Raw genomic sequence first — 23,610 nt, 5'->3', positions numbered from 1 at the left:
CTGTATACAGTCGTTGCCTATACCTTCCCCTTCTAGAATATTCCACAAAATGCTGCGATCTACGTTGTCATATGCTCCGGTTATGTCTAGAAAAGTCACATATAGTGGTCTCCTTTCTTTTCTGGATATTTCAATACACTGAATAAGGACAAATAAGTTATCATCGAGCCGCCCACCGATTCCGAAACCATTCTGAAGTTCTCCCAATATGCCATTATTATCTGCCCATGCTTGCAGCTTCAATTTAATCGCCTGCATTGCTAACCTGTATATTACCGATGTAATTGTCAGCGCTCGATAAGAGTGAATCTTATCTTTTTCCCCCTTACCTTTATAAATTAATTTCATCCTACTTTGTCTCCAACTGTCTGGTATTCGCCTATGTTGTAAGCATTTTGCTACTGCTTTCAACAGAGCTTCCTTACTTTTTGATCGTAGCTCATTAATCAGTCTAACGGGAACCTCGTCTAAACCTGTGGCTGTGCGCTTAGGAATTTTCTTTCAGCTTTCTTCCAGTAGAAATCACTCAACACCAACTCCTTTTCCGGCTGGTTTTCGTTCATTCTCCAAACCTCCGACCGCCCGTCTTGAGCGTTGTACTCAACCTGGCGGGATTCCGGAGAACTGATTTGTCATATTTTCGTCTATGGTGTGTGTGTCCGCCGTGCAAGCTGCACAACCAGCAGTGGACGATAGTACAAGTCTTGCGATAAGTCGCGCGTTGGAGAAGAATGTGGACGTTGGAGAAACGTGTGGAGAAGAATGTGAGAAGTTAGGATTAAAATTTAGCGTTAAAAAATCGGGTTTTATGCTATTCAATAAAACAGTGAACAGACAGTGTTGATTCAGGGCCAGGAAATACCTCGGGTAAAAGAATACAAATACCTTGGTATATGGATAACCAAAGGTGATAGATATCTGGAGACACAAGAGAAAACAACAGCAAAAGGGAAGAGAAATGCGACTATAATGAAACACAGGATGCTATGGGGATACAATAGGTACGAGGTGCTCCGGGGTATGTGGAAAGGTGTAATGGCTAATTATTAGCAAGGCCATGAACAAAACAGAGAGAAGAAGAAAGGGAAATAAAATGCTCAGTTGTGTGAGCTGTCAACGCGCTGGAAGGACATCCTTTTCACACATGTGAACCACGTGCAAATGCATGCACTAGGTGATGTAGCTAATGTGCAGACTTGGACACCAACTCTTCTGTGGCACAGTATACTGCATCAGCAAATATAGCAACAAAGTGCATGTCCTTCTTGAAAGTTGATATGCAGTGCTGATTTCAAACTGATATAAGCTTCTTTATTGACTTGCAGTGCTTCAAAATGTGGGACCTTGACCCAATGGGTTACCACAAGGTAAACAAGTTTTGCATATATATATATAATATTATTTGCTGTAATGACATGCGAAATGCAAGCTTTGCCCAACCTTATGTCTATTTTTGTTTTGCAGAGTATGTGGCGCCTATTATGAAGGGGAACCATTTGCTTGTTGTTGGCGTGCTAAACTCTACCTACTCGTAAGTGTTATTTCTTTGCCAGTAATAAGTGCTACTCAGTCGGTACGTGAGGCCAGTTATAAGCACTGAAATTGCTTAATGAGGGCAGCATTGCGGGCAAGTTGGTAGTCCATTACTAAGGTGTTATTGCGCAACAAAAGGACATATGGACGGCAGAGAAGAATACACACACCAAGCGCAAACTTCAGCGGCACAATAAATTTAGTTGAAAGTTTGCGCTTGGTGTGTGTATTCTTCTCTGCCGTCCATGTCCTTTTGTTGCGCAATAACACCTTAGTACTGAAATTGCAGTGGGTTTTGGCATGCAATCCTTGCTAAAGTGTTCATTTTTAATCACCTGTCACGAGGTCTTTTCGAGTGTTAAAACAGCGCAAGAAATGGGAAAAAGGAAGCATTAACAAGATACGGCGTTGACTGCCAATACAAGCATTTATTGTGTGAATGCAATATACATACTTTCAAGAAAACAGGGAGAAAGAAATAAAAAAATTAAGAGCAATTCAACAGACCAAAAACATGTTATGCCAGCCTGCGAGGTTTCGAGGTAAATGGTAATGAGCGTGTCCTTTCACTGAACCACACAGATATTCAATCTTTTTGCTAGTCAAGGCCAAGCGAAAGAAAGCATGCTGCCGCGTCTTATTGAAATTTTCAACTTGCATAGCACAGCATTTGTCAGGTTTCCTTGTCGCACTTTTCAAAACACTGTTTTTCCATCACAAACATGTCACGGCGAGCTCTAGTTCAGACACTAGTGTCTTTGTGAAAACAGTGCTCCTCTTGGAAAAGTAGTGTACTGCAAAAAAAAAAAAAAGAGTAGGACAGTAGAAGAGCACATGAACATAAACAACAGCGCTACTTCCAACAATAGTCTTTATTTGCATGTACCACACCGTGCTGTTCGTGTACTTATGTCTTCATTTTGTTTGTGCTACACAAGTATTCCAGAATGGCATACCAACCTCAATGAAACTTGCCGAATAAATGGCAACTGTAGATTCCATTGCTGAGTCGTGCGCTGTCATTTCTCTCCCAGGTCTTTCAAGCCAGCCAAAGTGACTCCCATATACCTTGAGGGACAGAAAATAGACAAGGACCGGCTGCGATAGTGTCCACAGTTGACAGACCCTGCTTCCACTTTTGTGAAGTGCACTGAACTTTCGCCAAGGAGTGCGAAGACATCGTTTCATTCGTGTGTGTGTGTGTGTACGTGTCATTGCAGTGTGTGTGTGTGCGTGTGTGCATCTGTGTTGTATAGTCAGCGTCTGCAACTACTACTCACCGGCACCGATGACCGAAGCGAGGAAGTTGTGACCAGTGACCATGCGAGACCCTACTGCCACGAACTATGCCGCCGAAGTGACTGTAATGTTGGCCAAAAGGGCTTAGGGCACAGCCCGACCGTGAGGACCGTGCGCGAGAGGTCGCGATATCACACTTGTAATATAGGCCTGTACATTTCTTATGTTTGTTCTGTAGGACGCGAGTATCCGAAGGAGACTTGTGTTGCATGTGTAGCTTTTACCTTGTCAAACTTGTGCCACTTGAGTGAAGTTCCGTGGCCACATCAGGTTGTATAGTACTTAAGTAAACTTGTCCGAAGTCAATGCAAAAACTCGCATTTGTAAATGCAGTCGTTAGATCCAAGGTTTGCACAGGATATCTGCTAATGCATTGCTAGTCGTACTTCACAAACTGGCCATGGAATTCAACATCTGACCAGTAAAACTCAGGATTATAATGGCACATTTTTGTGAAATACAAAGACTTATCGTTACACGAGTTGAGCTTGTGTCCTTTCTTGCTGTCATGTTGACTGCACTACATCACATTTCACTGGAGACATTCTGATGTGTTGGAGGCTGCATGAAAATGCATTTTCGCAAAGTTTTTAGCTATAATAACATTTCGTCAAATGCAGATAAAGCTAGCTAGATAAATGTGCGTGAAAAATTATGCACTTATTTGCATACAGCATGCAATTTTATTCTAACAACGTTAATAGATTTTGGACTTCGAGCTTCTTTGTTTTCCGTATAATATTACAGCAAGGTCACATTTCTTGATCTGTATGCCGTTATAAAGCACTTGGCATCTTTTCTTGCCTGCATTGTCCATAAAAAACTAAATATCAGAGTTGTGTGCTCACCATTGGAGAAGCAAGCTGCCATAAGGATGCTGAATGGCATTGTCGCCTCTTGAATACTAAAACTCCGGATGAACATGCCAAGGGTTTTATTTTATAAATCTAATCAAATTATGGGATTTAACATCTCAAAGCAACCGTTGTGTGGTTCTTTCTGGATTAATTTTGACCAGCTCGGATGGCGCTTACTTGCGCCTACATGTAAGTACACGAGGGGTTTGGGGTTCCACACCCATTCAAACTGGTTGCTGCAACCAAGAATGGAACCCACAACCTCATGCTGAGTAGCAGAATGCCATTACTGCTAAGTCACTGTAGTGGGTATTGGAGGATGCCAACCAAAAATGCCACCTTGTGATGTCCGAGTGAGCAAAGCAACAGTAAGTACAATTTCTTTTTTAAAAGTTGCTGGCAGAATGAAAACACAGGACACAGTGTACTGGGTCACGTTTGTAACTAACTCGAAGAGGAGGAGTCTTAGAGGCTTCTTACACTGATACACATGTATGAAAGGCTGTTCTAATCCAACCATAGGAGCTCTTGAGGTAAGGTGTCCTCTTAATGCAATAACCAACATTTACAGCTACAACGGAAAAATATTAGCACAAGTGCCCAATCACCCGATCAGATAAACTGCGGTATGGGACGCTGTTGTGCCCTAGCACACCGAAAGTGAGGCTTTTTGACACATCAATCATGTGGCACTTCAAATACCAGTGTACACAGCAACAAGAGTGCCACATACCACAATTTCCCTGCTCCGGTCATTGTCCACTTGTGCTAATCTTTTTTTCGCTGCAGCTGTACGATCACAATGAAATGAAATGCAAACAGCAGAGCACTGTTATGATAGTGCAACTTGTTTCAATCAAATTTGTTGATATGCCCACAAAAAAAATTGAGCGACTTGGCATGGAATTGAAAAATACTCTTGATGAATTTGCACAATAAAAAGGCGTCTTATAACAGTGTTACTTCCAAGTGAAATAAAGTGGATTAAGGTGGAAGGAAGTCGATTAAGGTGTATTAAGGTTAGTACAAATTATATCATGCTGTATTAGGTTGGATTAAAGTGGATTAAGGTTGATTAAAGTGGATTAAGGCCGGTACAAAAACAGTAAGGTGGAATAATGAAGATTAAGGGGGATTAAACTTTTGTAGCATTTACTTGTTGCGGCAGCTGTAGTGATCAGCTTTATTTCTGCACCGACTGTATGGTATACTTCCTTGTTGCGGAAGCTGTAGGGATAAGCTTTCGTTCTGCACCGACTGTATGGTACACTTCGTGTGGCAACTGTAGTGGCCTACTGTCTTTCTGGATGGACTGTGTGATATGGTAGGCTGTATAGTATACTTGTTGCGGCAACTTTAGTGGCCCACGTACTTTCTACACTAACTGCATGTATGATATAGTCACTAGTTGTGGCAACTGTAGAGGCCTGTTTTCTTTCTGCGTACTGGTATGATTACTTGTTGGGGCAACTGTACTGTCTGCTTTCTTTTTGAACTGAGTGGTGCGGCAACTTTAGACGTTCTATATGTTTTCATTAGTAAAGCCAAATGAAATATTTGAATCTGCTATGTTCCACAGGCTTTGTTTTTTTTTTCTTGTGGAAACATGGTAGCGCTTCTTGTTGCGACGACTGTAGTGGCCTACTTTCTTTCTATGACGACTGTAATTTAGCAAGAAAATATCAATAGATGGTTTATTTCTTAGCCAACAGAGAAAGCTACAATCAGCAAATCCCCGTAATCAGGACCCCGAGCGAAAGCAGTCACTTCTGACGTACTATTTAGGAAAATGCATCAAAGTTGCAAGAAAATAAAAGCAAATAATTATTCGCTAAGACGCACTACATTATTTAGTCCAATTTAAAAGCAAGATAAAAATACCAATAGTTTATTTCTACGCCAACGCTACGATCAGCAAACCCGGCGCCATTGAGGGCCCCACCGAGAAAAGGAGCGACGGAGCGCATTGTTACGAAAGTCTGCTTTAAATCAGCCAATGGCAGCCATGCGTAGATCTTGGATGCCATTTGCAGCGGGGGCAGAGTCCGCGCCCATTTCTTTGCCAACAGGTAATGTTAGAATCAGCAAACACTGTACGACACGCTACTGAGCCTATTTTAGGAAAGTAGAATTTAGGAGCAAGAAAATGCCAGTAAATAGTGTATTTCTTCACCAACAGGTCACGCGACAATCAGCAAACCCCACATTGAGGGCCCGACCGAAAAAAATCACAGCATATCCACGGGGTGAATGATGATGAGTGGGCGAAGCTCCAGAGGGAATCATCGGATCTCCCGCTTAAGGGGACGCTAGCACAAACGCGTTAGAAACGTGCAGTACTCTCTAGTAAGGGGGAGCGGCCACAGCGTCTTACGCAGCCATTTACACATGCCGGAACGTGCACCGCGTTTGCCGACGCCATCACATGACTGCTGAGAGAGTATACCCCCCGTATTCGTAAACGCTCCTCGACTTGAACTTGACTTGCCACCGCCTTGGGCAGCGCGTTCGAAACGCGTTGAAGGTAAGGCGGAGAGGCCACAGCGTCTTACACCAGCTTCTTACACGTGCCGTAACGCGCTAGCACAAACGCGTTAGAAACGCGCTAGAAACGCGGCCTTTCGTTAATGTTGGGTATTTATTGCCATCGTGGTGCACGTGTCTATGTGCGCTTCGTGGCGTAGTGTTCTAACGCCGCGCGCTCGGAAGCGAGGGGTCCCTGGTTCGATTCCGCGCTACGGACACAACTTCGGAATTTCTTTTCTCAGACTGGTTACACACTACTACTACTACGACGGGGACGGAACGGGTGCCGCTATAAGGAGCTTCGCTCCTAAAAAAGCGCTGCCCAAAGTGATGCGATCTGTAGCGCCTTTTCTTCCGTTCGGGCGCAGAACACGGGATAGCTGATTGTAGCGCCACCTGATGGTGACGAAATACACTACTTATTGAAATTTTATTTCTACCAAATTGCACTTTCTTAAAAAATGCGCTCAGTAGCGCCGATCGCAAAGGGCTCGCTGATTGTAGCGTTTCCTGTCGGCAAAGAAAAAAACTACTTTCTCGCATTTTCTTGCTACTAAATCGTACTTTCGTGAACAATGCGCTCCCCTCGCTCCTTTTCTCGGTAGGGCCCTCAATGGGGGTTTGCTGATCGTAGCTTATACTGTTGGCGTAGAAATAAACTATTGGTATTTTCTTGGTATTGGTATTTTCTTGACAACACCGCAAAGGCGGTGTTGTTCTCGAGTGGTACCAAAAATCAGTGTGACATCATCAGCGTCTTGTATGACGTGATTTGTAATACCCACGCGATTATTAATGGTATAACAACGTTAATTAGTTGCGATTATGGGTAATTAATGTTCTAAAAAGAAGAGCAAGGTAGATTAAAGTGGATTAAGGTTGGTACAAATTACAGCAAGATGGAATATAATATGGATTAAGGTGGATTGATATCACAGGCAAAAAAGAAAATCCGGAGCGCACGGCATGGGGGAGCAAGCGAAGCGGTAAAAACACAAAGAAAATAAAAACGCTAGGGGGAGAAGGCGGTGCGCGGCTGCTGTTCCTGTTGCCATAGCGACGTAAACAACGTGTATGATATGGCCGACTGATGGTATACTTACTTGTTGCGGCATCCGTAGCGATAAGCTTTCCTGCGCTTCATCGACTGTATGGTATTCTTACTGGTTTGCGCAGCAGCTGTAGCGATAAGCGTTCGTCCTGCACCGACTGTATGGTATGGTATACTTACTTGTTGCGGCAACTGTAGTGATCAGCTGTCTGCACGGTCGACTGTATCCTATACTTACTTGTTGCGGCAGCTGTAGCGATAAGCTTTCGTTCTGCACCGACTGTATGGTAGACTTCGTGTGGCAACTGCAGTGGCCTACTGTGTTTCTGGACGGACTGTATGATATGGCAGGCTGTATAGTATACTTGTTGCGGTAACTTTCGTAACCTACGTACTTTCTACACTAACTGCATGTATGATATAGTTACTAGTTGTGGCAACTGTAGAGGCCTGTTTTCTTTCTGCGTACTGGTATAATTACTTGTTGGGGCAACTGTACTGTCTGCTTTCTTTTTTGAACTCAGTGGTGCGGCAACTTTAGACGTTCTATATGTTTTCTTTAGTAAAGCCAAATGAAATATTTTAATCTGCTATGTTCCACAGGCTTTGTTTTTTTTTCTTATGGAAACATGGTAGCGCTTCGATCTTGTTGCGACGACTGTAGTGGCCTACTTTCTTTCTATGACGACTGTAACTTAGTAAGAAAATATCAATAAATGGTTTATTTCTTAGCCAACAGAGAAAGCTACAATCAGCAAATCTCCGTAATCAGGACCCCGAGCGAGAATAGTCACTTCTGACGTACTATTTAGGAAAATGCATCACAGTAGCAAGAAAATAACAACAAATAATTATTCGCTCAGACGCACTACATTATTTAGTCCAACGTCCTGTAGTGGACATAAATATAGGCTGATGATGATCATGACGATGAATATTAATTAAGGTTAGATAATATTATTTATACCTAATGTCGATTGGTTAACATTAAATTAAATAAGGCAAGATATTTTCAATTAAGGGCAATTGAAAGACGATTAATTGAGGGTAATGAGGCCTACCATGTAGTGTAAATAGGCCTCATCTCGTGTAAAATTATCGCGTGCTGCGTGTTGATGTGCATATTATACAGGCACAGTAACGGCGCAAAAAGAGCTTCAAAAAAGCGCGTGGCGTCACGTGAAGGCTGTTGTCCAATAGAAGAGAGGATACGGGGGACGCGAGGTGCGAAAAAAGTAAATATGGCGAGAACCGGCGTGAGGCGGGAAACTTCAAAATGATGCCGCTACTTGCCTCACCTATATCGTCAAAAATGCTCAAAACCGGCCGAAAAAATTTTCCCACGGTCTGTGTTGTTGTGAAGCCAACTTGTCGTCACATATTGTGTTGTGGGAAAGCCGACATGTAGCGCCGGCGTACCGGCGCCGCCGTTCAGGATTGTAGCTCGTCTCGATTAAGTGACCGCCATCGCGCGGAGACGTCGGAAAGAGAGTTGGTTAATGTGCGTTAACACAAGACGATGACTGGTTGCCGCTTTCCTTTGTGCGAGGTAAGCATTACATTTCGCAGATAGGGCGGAGGATAACGGGGAACGGTTATGAACATTTGAATGCTGTCTTTAACAAATGTATTTTTAAATAAAAATTGAATTGAAAAAGAAAGAAAAAAATTGCTTCTTGCTACTACATTTCCTTTTCCATACCACTCACTGCGCTTTACGGCGGATCGTCTTCAGATTGGCCGTCACACATTTTTCCCCTTTTTTATTCGTTCTCTCTTTTGTTTGTAAACTGACTATTATGGGACACTTTCGGGTCGATACCACGCACAAGGAGTCACAGCGGCCTTCCACTATCATGCAATTGAATTAACATGCGTAACAAACACAGGTAAAAGCAAGGCCGTCACCATCTTCAACGGCGACGGTGCTACCTTCGGGAACCGTGCGTCGGCTTCACCGCAACGCAGGACTCTCCAGGAAGTTGGCTTCCCAACTACACAGACCGTGGGAAAATTTTTTCGGCTGGTTTTGTCACTTTTGGAACGAAAATAAGTGAAGTCGCGCCAGCTTTTTTGAAGTTTGCTGCCACTGTGCAGGCTCTCCGCCCTTTCTTCTTTATACTTGATACAGTTAGTGTAGAAAGAAAGGAGGTCACTACAGTTGCCGCAACAAGTATACCATACAGTCGGCCGTACCATACAGTCCGTGCAGAAAGAAAGCAGGCCACTACAGTGGTCGCGACAACTATGCCATACAGTCGGCCATAACATACAGTCCGTGGAGAAAGAAAGCAGGCCCCTACAGCTGCCGCGATAAGTATACCATACAGTCGGTGAAGAAATAAAACAGGCCACTACAGTTGCCACAACAAATAACTATATCATAACGTTAGTGTAGAAAGAAAGTATGCAACTACAGTTGCCGCAGCAAGTATACAATACAGCCTGTCATGCCATGCAGTCGGTGCAGAAATAAACCAGGCTACTACAGTTGCCGCAACAAGTAATTTAGGGTAATTAAGCAAGTAGTTAATTAAGACTAATGTAGCCGGTCAGGCCATGTAATGCGTAGGATGGATAACCGGTGGACCATTAGAGTTACCGAATGGATATCAAGAGAAGGGAAGCGCAGTCGAGGATGGCAGAAAACTAGGTGGGGTGATGAAGTTAGGAAATTTGCAAGCGCAAGTTGGAATCAGCTAGCGCAAGACAGGGGAGAGGCTTGCGTCTGCAGTGGACATAAACATAGGCTGATGATGATCATGACGATGAATATTAATTAAGGTTAGATAATATTATTTATACCTAATGTCGATTGGTTAACATTAAATTAAATAAGGCAAGATATTTTCAATTAAGGGCAATTGAAAGATGATTAATTGAGGGTAATGAGGCCTACCATGTAGTGTAAATAGGCCTCATCTCGTGTAAAATTATCGCGTGCTGCGTGTTGATGTGCATATTATACAGGCACAGTAATGGCGCAAAAAGAGCTTCAAAAAAGCGCGCGGTGTCACGTGGAGGCTGTTGTCCAATAGAAGAGAGGATACGGGGGACGCGAGGTGCGAAAAAAGTAAATATGGCGAGAACCGGCGTGAGGTGGGAAACTTCAAAATGATGCCGCTACTTGCCTCACCTATATCGTCCAAAATGCTCAAAACCGGCCGAAAAAATTTTCCCACGGTCTGTGTTGTTGTGAAGCCAACTTGTCGTCACATATTGTGTTGTGGGAAAGCCGACATGTTGCGCCGGCGTACCGGCGCCGCCGTTCAGGATTGTAGCTCGTATCGATTAAGTGACCGCCATCGCGCGGAGACGTCGGAAAGAGAGTTGGTTAATGTGCGTTAATTAACACAAGACGATGACTGGTTGCCGCTTTCCTTTGTGTGAGGTAAGCATCACATTTCGCAGATAGGGCGGAGGATAACGGGGAACGGTTATGAACATTTGAATGCTGTCTTTAACAAACGTATTTTTTAAATAAAAATTGAATTGAAAAAGAAAGAAAAAAATTGCTTCTTGCTACTACATTTCCTTTTCCATACCACTCACTGCGCTTTACGGTGGATCGTCTTCAGATTGGCCGTCACACATTTTTTTCCCCTTTTTTATTCGTTCTCTCTTTTGTTTGTAAACAGACTATTATGGGACACTTTGGGGTCGATACCACGCACAAGGAGTCACAGCGGCCTTCCACTATCATGCGATTGAATTACCAGCCGTAACAAAAAAGAAAAAACAAAACAAAAAAGCAAGGCGATCACCATCTTCAACGGCGACGCTGCTACCGTCGGGAACCGTGCGTCGGCTTCACCGCAACGCAGGACTCTCCAGGAAGTTGGCTTCCCAACTACACAGACCGTGGGAAAATTTTTTCGGCTGGTTTTGTCACTTTTGGAAGGAAAATAAGTGAAGTTGCGCCAGCTTTTTTGAAGTTTGCTGCCACTGTGCAGGCTCTCCGCCCTTTCTTCTTTATACTTGATACAGTTAGTGTAGAAAGAAAGGAGGTCACTACAGTTGCCGCAACAAGTATACCATACAGTCGGCCGTACCATACAGTCCGTGCAGAAAGAAAGCAGGCCACTACAGTGGTCGCGACAACTATGCTATACAGTCGGCCATAACATACAGTCCGTGGAGAAAGAAAGCAGGCCCCTACAGCTGCCGCGATAAGTATACCATACAGTCGGTGAAGAAATAAAGCAGGCCACTACAGTTGCCACAACAAATAACTATATCATCACGTTAGTGTAGAAAGAAAGTATGCAACTACAGTTGCCGCAGCAAGTATACAATACAGCCTGTCATGCCATGCAGTCGGTGCAGAAATAAACCAGGCTACTACAGTTGCCGCAACAAGTAATTTAGGGTAATTAAGCAAGTAGTTAATTAAGACTAATGTAGCTGGTCAGGCCATGTAATGCGTAGGATGGATAACCGGTGGACCATTAGAGTTACCGAATGGATATCAAGAGAAGGGAAGCGCAGTCGAGGATGGCAGAAAACTAGGTGGGGTGATGAAGTTAGGAAATTTGCAAGCGCAAGTTGGAATCAGCTAGCGCAAGACAGGGGAGAGGCTTGCGTCTGCAGTGGACATAAACATAGGCTGATGATGATCATGACGATGAATATTAATTAAGGTTAGATAATATTATTTATACCTAATGTCGATTGGTTAACATTAAATTAAATAAGGCAAGCTATTTTCAATTAAGGGCAATTGAAAGACGATTAATTGAGGGTAATGAGGCCTACCATGTAGTGTAAATAGGCCTCATCTCGTGTAAAATTATCGTGTGCTGCGTGTTGATGTGCATATTATACAGACACAGTAATGGCGCAAAAAGAGCTTCAAAAAAGCGCGCGGTGTCACGTGGAGGCTGTTGTCCAATAGAAGAGAGGATACGGGGGACGCGAGGTGCGAAAAAAGTAAATATGGCGAGAACCGGCGTGAGGCGGGAAACTTCAAAATGATGCCGCTACTTGCCTCACCTATATCGTCCAAAATGCTCAAAACCGGCCGAAAAAATTTTCCCACGGTCTGTGTTGTTGTGAAGCCAACTTGTCGTCACATATTGTGTTGTGGGAAAGCCGACATGTAGCGCCGGCGTACCGGCGCCGCCGTTCAGGATTGTAGCTCGTATCGATTAAGTGACCGCCATCGCGCGGAGACGTCGGAAATAGAGTTGGTTAATGTGCGTTAATTAACACAAGACGATGACTGGTTGCCGCTTTCCTTTGTGCGAGGTAAGCATTACATTTCGCAGATAGGGCGGAGGATAACGGGGAACGGTTATGAACATTTGAATGCTGTCTTTAACAAACGTATTTTTTAAATAAAAATTGAATTGAAAAAGAAAGAAAAAAATTGCTTCTTGCTACTACATTTCCTTTTCCACACCACTCACTGCGCTTTACGGCGGATCGTCTTCAGATTGGCCGTCACACATTTTTTCCCCTTTTTTATTCGTTCTCTCTTTTGTTTGTAAACAGACTATTATGGGACACCTTGGGGTCGATACCACGCACAAGGAGTCACAGCGGCCTTCCACTATCATGCGATTGAATTAACAGGCGTAACAAAAAAGAAAAAAAAACAAAACAAAAAGCAAGGCGATCACCATCTTCAACGGCGACGCTGCTACCGTCGGGAACCGTGCGTCGGCTTCACCGCAACGCAGGACTCTCCAGGAAGTTGGCTTCCCAACTACACAGACCGTGGGAAAATTTTTTCGGCTGGTTTTGTCACTTTTGGAAGGAAAATAAGTGAAGTTGCGCCAGCTTTTTTGAAGTTTGCTGCCACTGTGCAGGCTCTCCGCCCTTTCTTCTTTATACTTGATACAGTTAGTGTAGAAAGAAAGGAGGTCACTACAGTTGCCGCAACAAGTATACCATATAGTCGGCCGTACCATACAGTCCGTGCAGAAAGAAAGCAGGCCACTACAGTGGTCGCGACAACTATGCCATACAGTCGGCCATAACATACAGTCCGTGGAGAAAGAAAGCAGGCCCCTACAGCTGCCGCGATAAGTATACCACACAGTCGGTGAAGAAATAAAGCAGGCCACTACAGTTGCCACAACAAATAACTATATCATAACGTTAGTGTAGAAAGAAAGTATGCAACTACAGTTGCCGCAGCAAGTATACAATACATCCTGTCATGCCATGCAGTCGGTGCAGAAATAAACCAGGCTACTACAGTTGCCGCGAAAAGTAATTTAGGCTAATTAAGTAAGTAGTTAATTAAGAATAATTAAGATTAATTAAGGCTAGATAATATTAATTATACCTAATTTCGATTGGTTAACATTAAATTAAATAAGGCCGCACATTATCAATTAAGGGTAATTGAATGACGATGAATTGAGGGTAATGAAGAATTGTGAGGCCAGTAAGATTATTTAGAGTAAATTAATTAGCCTAATCATGAACAATTGTGGTTGAGGCAATTGTGCCGAGTCAAGGGAATTAAAGATACTTAAGAATTATTAAGCCTAATTTTGATTTATTAACATTACGTTGATTAAGGTTAATTAGGATGAAATACGGATAATTAGGATGGCTTAAGCCTAATTTGGATTAATTGCATAGTAATCGCTTCTAACTATCATCAGCAAAGCTTTGGCTCGACGTGCGTGGCGGTTACCCACCAGTTGTGCCTCAGCACAGGTGTAAACACGCTAGCGCAAGACAGGGGTAATTGGAGATCGCAGGGAGAGGCCTTCGTCCTGCAGTGGACATAAATATAGGCTGATGATGATGATGATGATGACAGGTGTAAAAACAGATGGATTGCTAAACACCAGATAAACACAGGATAAAACAACATAAACACAAAGAAAACACAAGGGAAACACCGGCGAATCACTGCTCCGCACTTCGCCAGCTTTCACGTTGAGAGGAACTGCATTACCGCCCAGTTTTTTTTCTTTATATATATATACCAGCATGCAGACTTCAGTTAACCCGTTTGCATACATTGTGCAGATCCTGTTCACGTCCATTTTGCCTGCGTGCGCTGGAAAGGCGCAACGGTTGGATTCGACTTGGGCTGCGCAAGGGTACAACGTCACAAGCTGCTTCCCGCGAAATCTTTCGCTGGATTATCTGGTGCATCTGCGAACAGCTACACGTGTGGACCATTCAGCACTCTCCAAGACAGCGCCACCACACATCGAGGCTATAAAAGGCCACACCGGCAACGTTTTGGTCACTGGGCATGACAGCACTACCAGCATGCAGACTTCAGTTAACCCGTTTGCCTACATTGTGCAGGTGAGCAAACGTTATGGTACGTGCACTCGCACGAGCAATCCGTTTTTAGTAGTGCTGGCATGCCCTCGGCCATTTTCCTTTGTGATCGAGACGGCAGTGTATCTGGGGGGCCTGCTCTTACTTGGAGGCGACATTGAAACCAATCCAGGACCGGACCTTGCGCAGATCGCTAAGGACCTTAAGGGAATTGCAGCAGATATCAAGGACATTAAGGAAAAGCGGCTGGTTGATATAGAAACCAAATTGGACGCGTTCACTATAATGGAAAGAAAACTTGATGCTTGCCAAAATCAGGTTAATAATATGGATCGTATGATTGAAACGCTTGAAAAACGAATTGACGACCTGGAGAATCGTAGTAGGAGGTCGAATCTGATCGTCTATGGCATTGCCGAACTTGAAGGGGAAACTATTGAGGCACTAGAGGATACAGTAAACCGAAAAATCATCCAGGACACGCTTGGTTTGGAACCGGTAACTATAGAACGCATCCACCGCTTAGGCAAGGCCAAAAGAAACAAGGCAAGGCCTGTTATAATTAAGCTCGTAAATTCACGACAAAAAACAGATATTTTAAAGAGAGGTTATAAACTGAAAAACACGGACTGGTCTATCGGGGAAGACTTTTCACAAAAAGTGCGAGAAATCAGAAAAAAGCTTTGGGATAGCGCGAAAGAAAACCGCGAAAAACACGAGAATGTGTCCCTCGCATTCGATAAATTGTACATCAGTAATCGGCCATACGTCTGGTGTGACAAAAAAAATGATAAAGTGCCATTGCAAAAAAACGACGAAGCGATAAGCCGGCCAGTGACTCGCAGCAATGCACAGTCAAGGAACTAACACTCATGAATATCCCGCGACCTCGTGCTCAGCAGCCCAACACCATAGCCACTGAGCAACCACGGCGGGTCGACTTATCTGTGCATGAGTTGCAATCATTTTCTGAAATGGCTTTAGAAACATCTATGTAAGCCTGCTGCTAGAAGCGATAGCTAGTTTAATTGCTGCTCGGAGGGCTTAAGATGGTTCTTTTTCTTCAACCTGGTCTCGCGGAACGAAAAGGATAGCACTTTGTCAATGATCGTCGCTTGACCAGCGAAATACAATGGAAGGATTAAGGGCCAGTGGTGGGCGCCCATCGCGCCGACGGTGCCGAGATTAGGCAGAGGTGCAGCTCATGACATGCCAGATTAAAACCGGCACGTGGAGGGGCGATTTGTGGCAGCAAGGCGTGACGCGTCAACGACCCTTGCCGGTTGTGGCGCACGGTTCAGAAATTCATTCGGAGACACGCTTTCAAGTGGTGTCAAACGTGACGGACGCGATTACAGTTGACCAGATGTACTTGCGGACCGACTGGCTCTGAGAAATGACGGGGCGGCGCATGACGACGGAAGAACGTTACCAATCGGCCGTCGCGAAAGGCTTCTTCGAGCAAACATTTACTGAATAGGGGTACGTGAGCCCAAAGTGTCGGTCGCCACGTTTCATTGACGTATGCCCGCAGCTACTGCGCTATCAGTTTTTCTAGTAAGTGCGAGCGGGGAAGGGGTCACACCAAAGGTCGAGCACTTTGGCTTGCAAGTGATGCCTGCTTGTTAGGATTTTATTGAGCCCATTGTGCTGGGCGCTGTGGCGTGGCCAGGGAGCACGCGTGCTATGCATCTGTCACCCTGCCCCCCCCCCCCCCCCCTTTCTTGGAACGTGGTTGTTATTTGTATATTGTTTTGAGGGAGAGGGAGAAGCGCAATACCGGAAGTGCCGGCGAACAAGACAGGATTCGTGATTGGTGCGTCGGCGGACCACTCACAGCCACTCCGTGGCAATTGGGTGGTAAATGCTTGGGGCGGGGCACCGAAGGGTAGAAAACGTGGCCCCGCTGCCCCGTCCAAGCGTTCTGGACATACTTCGGTGCTATGCACCATCGACTATGTCGATATAGGGTCGCCCTATGTGTACCAGTTCCGTCTTGTATGTGTTTTGTATTTGTACTTCTAAAAATTGTAAATAGAACGTTTTTCTTTTCTCTCGTCATTTGTGTCTACCTCGATCAAGCAGAAGCATCCAGCGAACCAGTCGCCGCTATCGTTAGCGGCAGTACATCCTCTACTTGCGTAAACCGGCTCTGGCGGTGCGTCTCGGACGCCCAAGTAGAAGAGTGGTAAAGAAGAACCTGAACTTTACTGGTGCAGTCGACAGGAACGGGCTCGCAGGACAAAGACTGACGAGCCGAACACAAGGAAGACATCGGCTCGGGCGAAGCAGGAAGTTGCAACGGCAGAAGTTCGATCTCTGATCGACACCTTCTACACGGACTTTGCAGCAGGAAGCTGTAGCGGCGGGACGCCGCAGACTCCAGTGCCTTCTCGGACGGCAACGAGGCGCGGCTGGTTTAAGGCAGCCCTCGACGAGTCATCACCAGCGGACTGCGGAACCACCTTTCACCACACATGGCGGAGCGGCCGACAACGGAGACAGACGGGCGAATGGGGTGAGTTGCTTTCGTCTCATTTTCGCTCGCTCCTGTTGTCGTGTTCGAGCCAAGGGAAATGGCGGTAGGCTGGTGAAGGACGTCGCAGAGGTACGTGTGGCCAGAATGGGTGAGCGACAGCTGCGTCGGGACAGGCAAGCTCTCGGAGCTAGAAATGCAGCGCACTTTAGAAAAGGCGCAGGAGTACCGCCAGCAGCTGGAACGTAGGCTAGCATTAGCCAAATTAAAGCAAGCGAGAGCTTTCCAGCAGGGCCAGGGAATTGAGGAAGTGCCGTCAGAACTAGAGGGTAGACCTCAGGCATTTGAGGGCGGTAATCTTCCGGGTTGCAGGATCGCACTGGATCGGGATGACATAGGGAGTAAGCCGCCAGTGCGGAACAGGAGCAGTTGTACAAATGAAAGCGTTGACAGTGACCATCAGCAGGACTCGGGCGCTTCCACTGAGGCGGTTTCGGGGGAAGCACGAGCAGCGTTGGTTGGCGCGTACGAGATAGGGCATGAGGGCGCGGTGATAGTGGAGGCGGAAGTTGAGGCACTAGTTGCGCTAGACGCAACACAGGCAGTTGAGGGCTATCATGTGTCGGATGCTGGTTGCAAGGCTGAGGAAAGCTTTCAGCGCGAAAGTGCTTCAGTAAAAGATGAGCATGATTCACAGGGCCAGGTGGTAGTTTGTATGTATTTGTACTTGCATTTGTAACTTCATGTAAATAATTGTGAATAGAAAGTGTTTTTTTTTTCTCGTCATCTTTGTGTCTACTTCAACCCAGCGAAGCCGTCGCCGCTATTCGTAGCGGCAGAACTCCTCACTTGCCTACATCGTCTCTGGCGGTGCGTTCTCGGACGCCCAAGTAGAAGAGTGGTAAAGAAGAACCTGAACTTTACTATCTACAACTGTTAACACGCTATGGCTCTATTTTAAAAGCATTGTTCTTCATTGCATGAGTAACTTCATACCTCTTAAGCGTAAATGACCCCGGTCAGATAACGCATGGATAACTCGAGAAGTCATCCACGCAAAACGACGAGTTAAACGGCTACGCCGTACAATTAAAAACAGTGCTAGTGACCCAAGTAAAAATTCAAAGCTAGCTGCCGCTGTTGCAGACTTCAAAGAAAAGACAAGCGAAACAACAGTACTTCAAGGAAACCCTTCCGAACCTTCTTACAAGTAATCCGCAAAGATTCTCGAGATATTTTCGTGTGAGCTCTTCCTCTGCGTCCACGCCCTCGCCAGAAGAAAGCACCGCTAGAGCAAATGAATTTAACAATTTTTTCATTCAGTGTTTAAGGAAGATAACGGCTTGCTACCTCCGCTAGGAACGACTACTAATGCGAGTATTGATCCCATAGACATCACTGACGCCGGAATTTTTAACCTCCTACTAAAATTAGATCCCAAAAAGGCTAATGGCCCTGATGACATTCCTAATATTTTCCTCAAAAGATATGCGGAATTATGTAGCGCGTACCTTGGCCTGATCTTTCGCAAATCAATTTTAACTTTCAAACTACCAGACGATTGGAAAGTCTCTAAAGTAACTCCAATCCACAAATCGGGAGACACAGACACGGCGTCTAATTTCAGGCAAATATCATTAACAAGTACATCCTGTAAGTTGCTCGAGCATATAATTCTGAAACATATCACTAATTTTCTAGAGACAATAAAGTACTTATCACCTAATCAACACGGTTTTCGTAGCGGTTTGTCAACAATTACTCAGCTCACTGAAGTAGTTCATGACCTTGCGTGTGCTATCAATAACCACAGTCAAATTAATATGATATTACTTGACCTAGCTAAAGCATTTGATTCTGTCTGCCACATAAAACTAATAGCGAAACTAGAAACCATGCTTGGAAAAGGGGCAATAACCACCTGGATTAAAGACTTTTTATTAGACAGATCCCAATTCGTAGTAATAGAAAACATGCCATCTAAAAATGTACCAGTAACATCCGGAGTTCTGCAGGGATCTGTGCTTGGGCCAGTTTTATTCTTAATATTTATTAATGACATGACCAGTAACATAGAGTGCAGTATAAAGTTATTTGCTGACGACTGCATTATTTACAGAGAAATTAACAGTCACAATGATCACCTCCTACTTAACAGATCTCTTAGTATGCTGGCAGATTGGCGCAATAATTGGCAGATGTCAGTAAACGTAAAAAAATCCGTGACCATGACCGTCTCAAGAAAGAAAGAACCCTCTTGCTACACGTACCTTATTAATAACCAACCCCTTGCAAAAGTAATAGAACACAAATATCTAGGTATCACATTAACATCTGATCTGAAATGGGACACTCACATAACAAGCATCACTACCACTGCGCTGCGCAAACTGTTGTACCTTAAACGATGCCTAAAACTATCACCTCCGTCCACCAAACTCCTAGCCTACACGACCTTCGTGAGACCTATTTTAGAGTATGCTAATACAGTATGGTTTCCGCATTCAAAGACTAACATAAAAAAACTAGAAACTGTCCAACGTAGGGCTGTGAGGTTTATTCACAACAAATATAAACGCACGGATTCCCCTACTAACCTGTTGGTTGCCTCTGGCCTTCAGACATTAGAAGCTAGAGCGATACAGTCCCGATTAATATTTCTTTTTCAATTTCTTCATAATACTTATAAAATTGACCATTCCAAATATGTCGCTTATTCACAGTCACGTGAAAGCCGACATAAGCATCTGCATACATTGGTGGAATATTCTCACAAGGTCGACGCATATATATATATATATATATATATATATATATATATATATATATATTAATCACTTGATTGCCTTTCTTTCTTTCTACTTTTTTCCGTCTTGTATGTTGCTGTATACATTGTTGCAAATCACACGAGTAAATATGTATGTCGCAATTGTACATTCCTAGGCATATATATGTACAGATACATTTTTTTTCTTTCGCCTCACTTTTACTGTACAATGTACCCTCAATATGCCCACCTGTTATGCTCTCGATCGAGAGCGGCAGTATTGTAAATAAATAAATAAATAAATAAATAAATAAATAAATAAATAAATAAATAAATAAATAAATAAATAAATAAATAAATAAATAAATAAATAAATAAATAAATAAATAAATAAATAAATAAATAAATAAATTTATTTATTTATTGTTCATGGCCATCTTATGGGTGCTCTCCCTTTTTGGGCCAAATATAAGGGGTTTTTCGATTGTAGTGTTACCTGTTAGCGAAGAAATAAACTACTTATTGGTATTTTCTTTTTTCGACTGTCTTGCGTTTCCCAATTATGCCGATCAGAGGCCGGGTAGTGCAATATTCAACACGATTAGGGTCAATAATACGGTGTATGCTGATCCTAGAGTTACCTGTTGGCAAATAAATGTTTAATATTTTTACAACTCAATGGTATAGCTGGCCAAATCGGCTATAGCATTGAGTTGCTAGCTTATGTAAATTCGTTTTACTTTCTGCTTTCCAGTGCGTTGCAATGTAACGAACTTGCGAAGCGGTTGAGGTTAACTAATGCTCACAAAGCTCGTGAGGATAGTATAGTCATTTGTTAGTTTGTTCCTAATTTAAGGTGCTGGCGCACAGCTATAGTCGCCGCTCGCGCACACTAGTTAAAGATTTGGGTGGCTGTACGTATTTACAACCATGCAAGTTGTGAAACTCCCATAGGTCGCGTAGTACCATTGACCACGGTTGTAGATCAATACCACAGGTGGTGATGATTTATAGGCATGCCCTTTGAAACAGGGCAGTGACATATAGTCATCTAACCACTTTTGGTTTGCTGACTGTAGCGCTACCTGTTGGTCATCAAATAAACTAGTTATTTATATATATTTCTTGCAACTGAATTGTAGCGTTTAATAATGTGAGTTTGGAAATTTCCCAGGCTGCATGTTTCAACACTGAACGGCGGACAAGTACTACGGAGTTTGTTGATTGTAGTGTTACCTGTTGGGCAAAAAAAAAAAAAAATTGCACCGCAATTTTACGATTTTCAATCATAAGAACTGCGAAACCGCCATAGGCCGCACGCTTCAACATTTTCTCGCTTGTAGCGTTGGTACTGTTCGCAAGTTAGATAGCAAATTAGCACTGTTCGGAGAGGAATTCTCTTTCAGTAAGTCTGCGAAATTGAAATAATCGACCGCGTACCTCTCGTTGTTCGCCTCGATGGAGGTCGGGCTTCGAACTGCTCGAATGCGTCAGCCACCAAGCTCAAGTTTTATGAGGCAACTAACACAGCTTCCTTAAGCCGATAATTGCACAAAACACTAATCTACAGGTTACCAGTCTGGACACTGAAAAGGTAATCATAACGTAATAGTTACTTATATTGCGCTAATTATTTAAAAAGAAAATTGTGCAGCTAGAAAAAAAGCACCATATAATTAAATTTACAACTCTGCAACTATGAAATGAAAGTAGATATTGTAACGTGTCGTAGTTTGAGTGATACGACTGATTACGACAGATTGTGTTGGGAACGCGTCGCGGTAAAGAGAGGAGACCGATCCTCAGGTCACGTGGTTGCAAAAGTCACGTGACCAAGTAGGCTAGGCACTTAGGTATTTTTCTGCCTAAAATATAGGAAACGCCTAGGTACAACTGGTGCCCTTAAATATTCGAAAATGACGTAACTGTGGCTGCTGTGAAGGGATCGGTACAATTCCTAAATAAACGCATCACTGTTTTGATGATACAAATATAATCTCACTATCAGGGAGGGAGCAGTCTACCTGACTGGAGCAGTATTTTTTTATTTGGGGTGTTGCTACGCTGCGCTCCGCAACACCCCAACGACCGCCGCTTCGCGTCGGCGCCCGGCACCACGGCTTCCGCCGTGGCACCGGGGTCCAAACGCGAGCAGTATCCGCTGCGCAAGAGCGAAAGCTCGCATCGTCGTCGGCGGCCGGACGGCTAATAAGTCTTGATACAAAATGCAAAAACAAGTTTCAAAATTGAAAAAAAAGTAGCCAAAAGTGAGATTCGAACCCACGCCCAGAAGACCGCACTACGTACAACCCGAACGCAGCGCCTTGAACCGCTCTGTCATGCTGACAACACGAACATTATTGTACACAAAGCACTATTCATCACATAGCAGCTCAGTTTACGACATTTGTGGCATTACGGTATATTTAGAAGCAATCGTTTTCAGTTGTGGTTATGTGCTACAGGAGTGTTGCGGAACAATAACAGCTATTCTTATTGCTCTGTGGCGTACACTGCAGCACGCAAAGAGCGATAGAGTGATTTGTCGGCACGTCGTGCCACCATCGTCGTGCCACGTCGTACTTGTCACAAAATTTGCAGCAATGCATCACGACGCGCGAAGTAGACAAAGCGGTCCTAGGCGCAGCGCTTTGAGGTTAACCCCTTTCACAGCTGTCCAACTCAGTGCGCAAGGCAAGAGTGACGGCGGTGAACGTGGGCGACAGCATGCGAAGCTCTAGGTACAGCGTACCCTAGGGCGGCATTGCCTATGGCGGCTTTATTTTCCCTGTTCCTTGAAGCGGAGAATTCCCTGGAAAATATCGTTTCGTGGATACTTTCAACCGACCAATGAAAAGGAGGATCAGTCTCCTGTAGATACGGCATCCGGTTAGGAACGCACACAGGTTTATTTCCATGGAGGAAGAAAAAAAAAGTAGTTTTTACTTTTTTATTTTTTCCTTCCTAAAAAGTATTTTTAGGAAGGAAAGTATTTTTTACCTCCATGTTTAATTCTGCTACCTCACAGCCATCTTGGAAACTCCCCTGCCGCTTCGGAAAACGAAACTATCAAATTTACAACTCTAACTCAGCTACGAAACATGATATCACAATCTTGTAAACTACACCGAATAGTAAATCTAAAGTGTACAAAATTGCTATATTCTACATGGCTTTAAAATAGACTACTATTTTGTGTGTAGAACTTGTGCAAAATCCTTGTAAACAATGTAACAAATTCACGTAAGAAATAAATTGGCATATCAATTTTGTCTGCTTTGAATGCTCTAATAGATGCCCTTCACAGGTCTGCGATATCTTTCATATAGGTGCAGAGCTACGAATTTGTAAACTTCGTGCTTTTATTTTTTTTTTCAAGCTTACCAATGCTTGAACATTCTAGTTAAATAATGCAGGTCAGAAATCGACATTTTGTGTCCGACAGTCACTAGAATTTACCTTTCTCTCTCATGTGCAACAAATTTAAGTAAAATCGGCCCAGTGGTTATCTTAGAAAATCATTTCTGCGTTTTACATGTATTTGAATAGGTGGCATCGAGTTGGGCCCGAGCTAAAGCTTCCTCTTAAGAGCAAGCTTTATTAGATTCGCTTCATTAGATCTGCGTGATCTGGCCCTCTGGATCAGTTGGTCTCATTGAAAATGTGGAAAGAGCCGCCATTACTGCAGCGCTTCGTAAACTGAGGACGTGTTCTCAGCACGCTATCATCCTTTCGGATTCGCCAGCGGTGCTCCAACAATTATCCCGTGCATTGTATGGCAGTAAGTTCGGCCGACAGTCATTGATGTTAGCTAAGGAGCTCAGAAATAGGCATTTCATTCTGAAGT

The 23,610-nt window shown here is 43.9% G+C and overlaps 1 protein-coding gene across 2 annotated transcripts in view; it reads left to right on the top strand.

The window, feature by feature from the left end:
* LOC119434058 (gastrula zinc finger protein XlCGF57.1-like) overlaps nt 1–3,308 on the top strand; it is a 37,122-nt gene extending 33,814 nt beyond the window's left edge. Inside the window, exons 3-5 of one of the 2 annotated variants that reach the window (XM_049658512.1) lie at nt 1,326–1,367; nt 1,465–1,531; nt 2,568–3,308. In XM_049658512.1, coding sequence (XP_049514469.1) covers nt 1,326–1,367; nt 1,465–1,531; nt 2,568–2,606 — 148 coding nt within the window. In that variant the 3' untranslated portion in view covers nt 2,607–3,308. The remainder of the gene's footprint in view (nt 1–1,325; nt 1,368–1,464; nt 1,532–2,567) is intronic. The other variant, XM_049658513.1, reaches the window with a different exon arrangement.
* The last annotated feature ends 20,302 nt before the right edge of the window (nt 3,309–23,610 follow it).

The sequence above is a fragment of the Dermacentor silvarum genome, chromosome 11, assembly GCF_013339745.2.
Source record: "Dermacentor silvarum isolate Dsil-2018 chromosome 11, BIME_Dsil_1.4, whole genome shotgun sequence".
Taxonomy (NCBI): Eukaryota; Metazoa; Arthropoda; class Arachnida; order Ixodida; family Ixodidae; genus Dermacentor; species Dermacentor silvarum.
The sequence above is the reverse complement of the archived record's forward strand: the minus strand, read 5'-3'. Positions and strand labels throughout refer to the sequence as shown.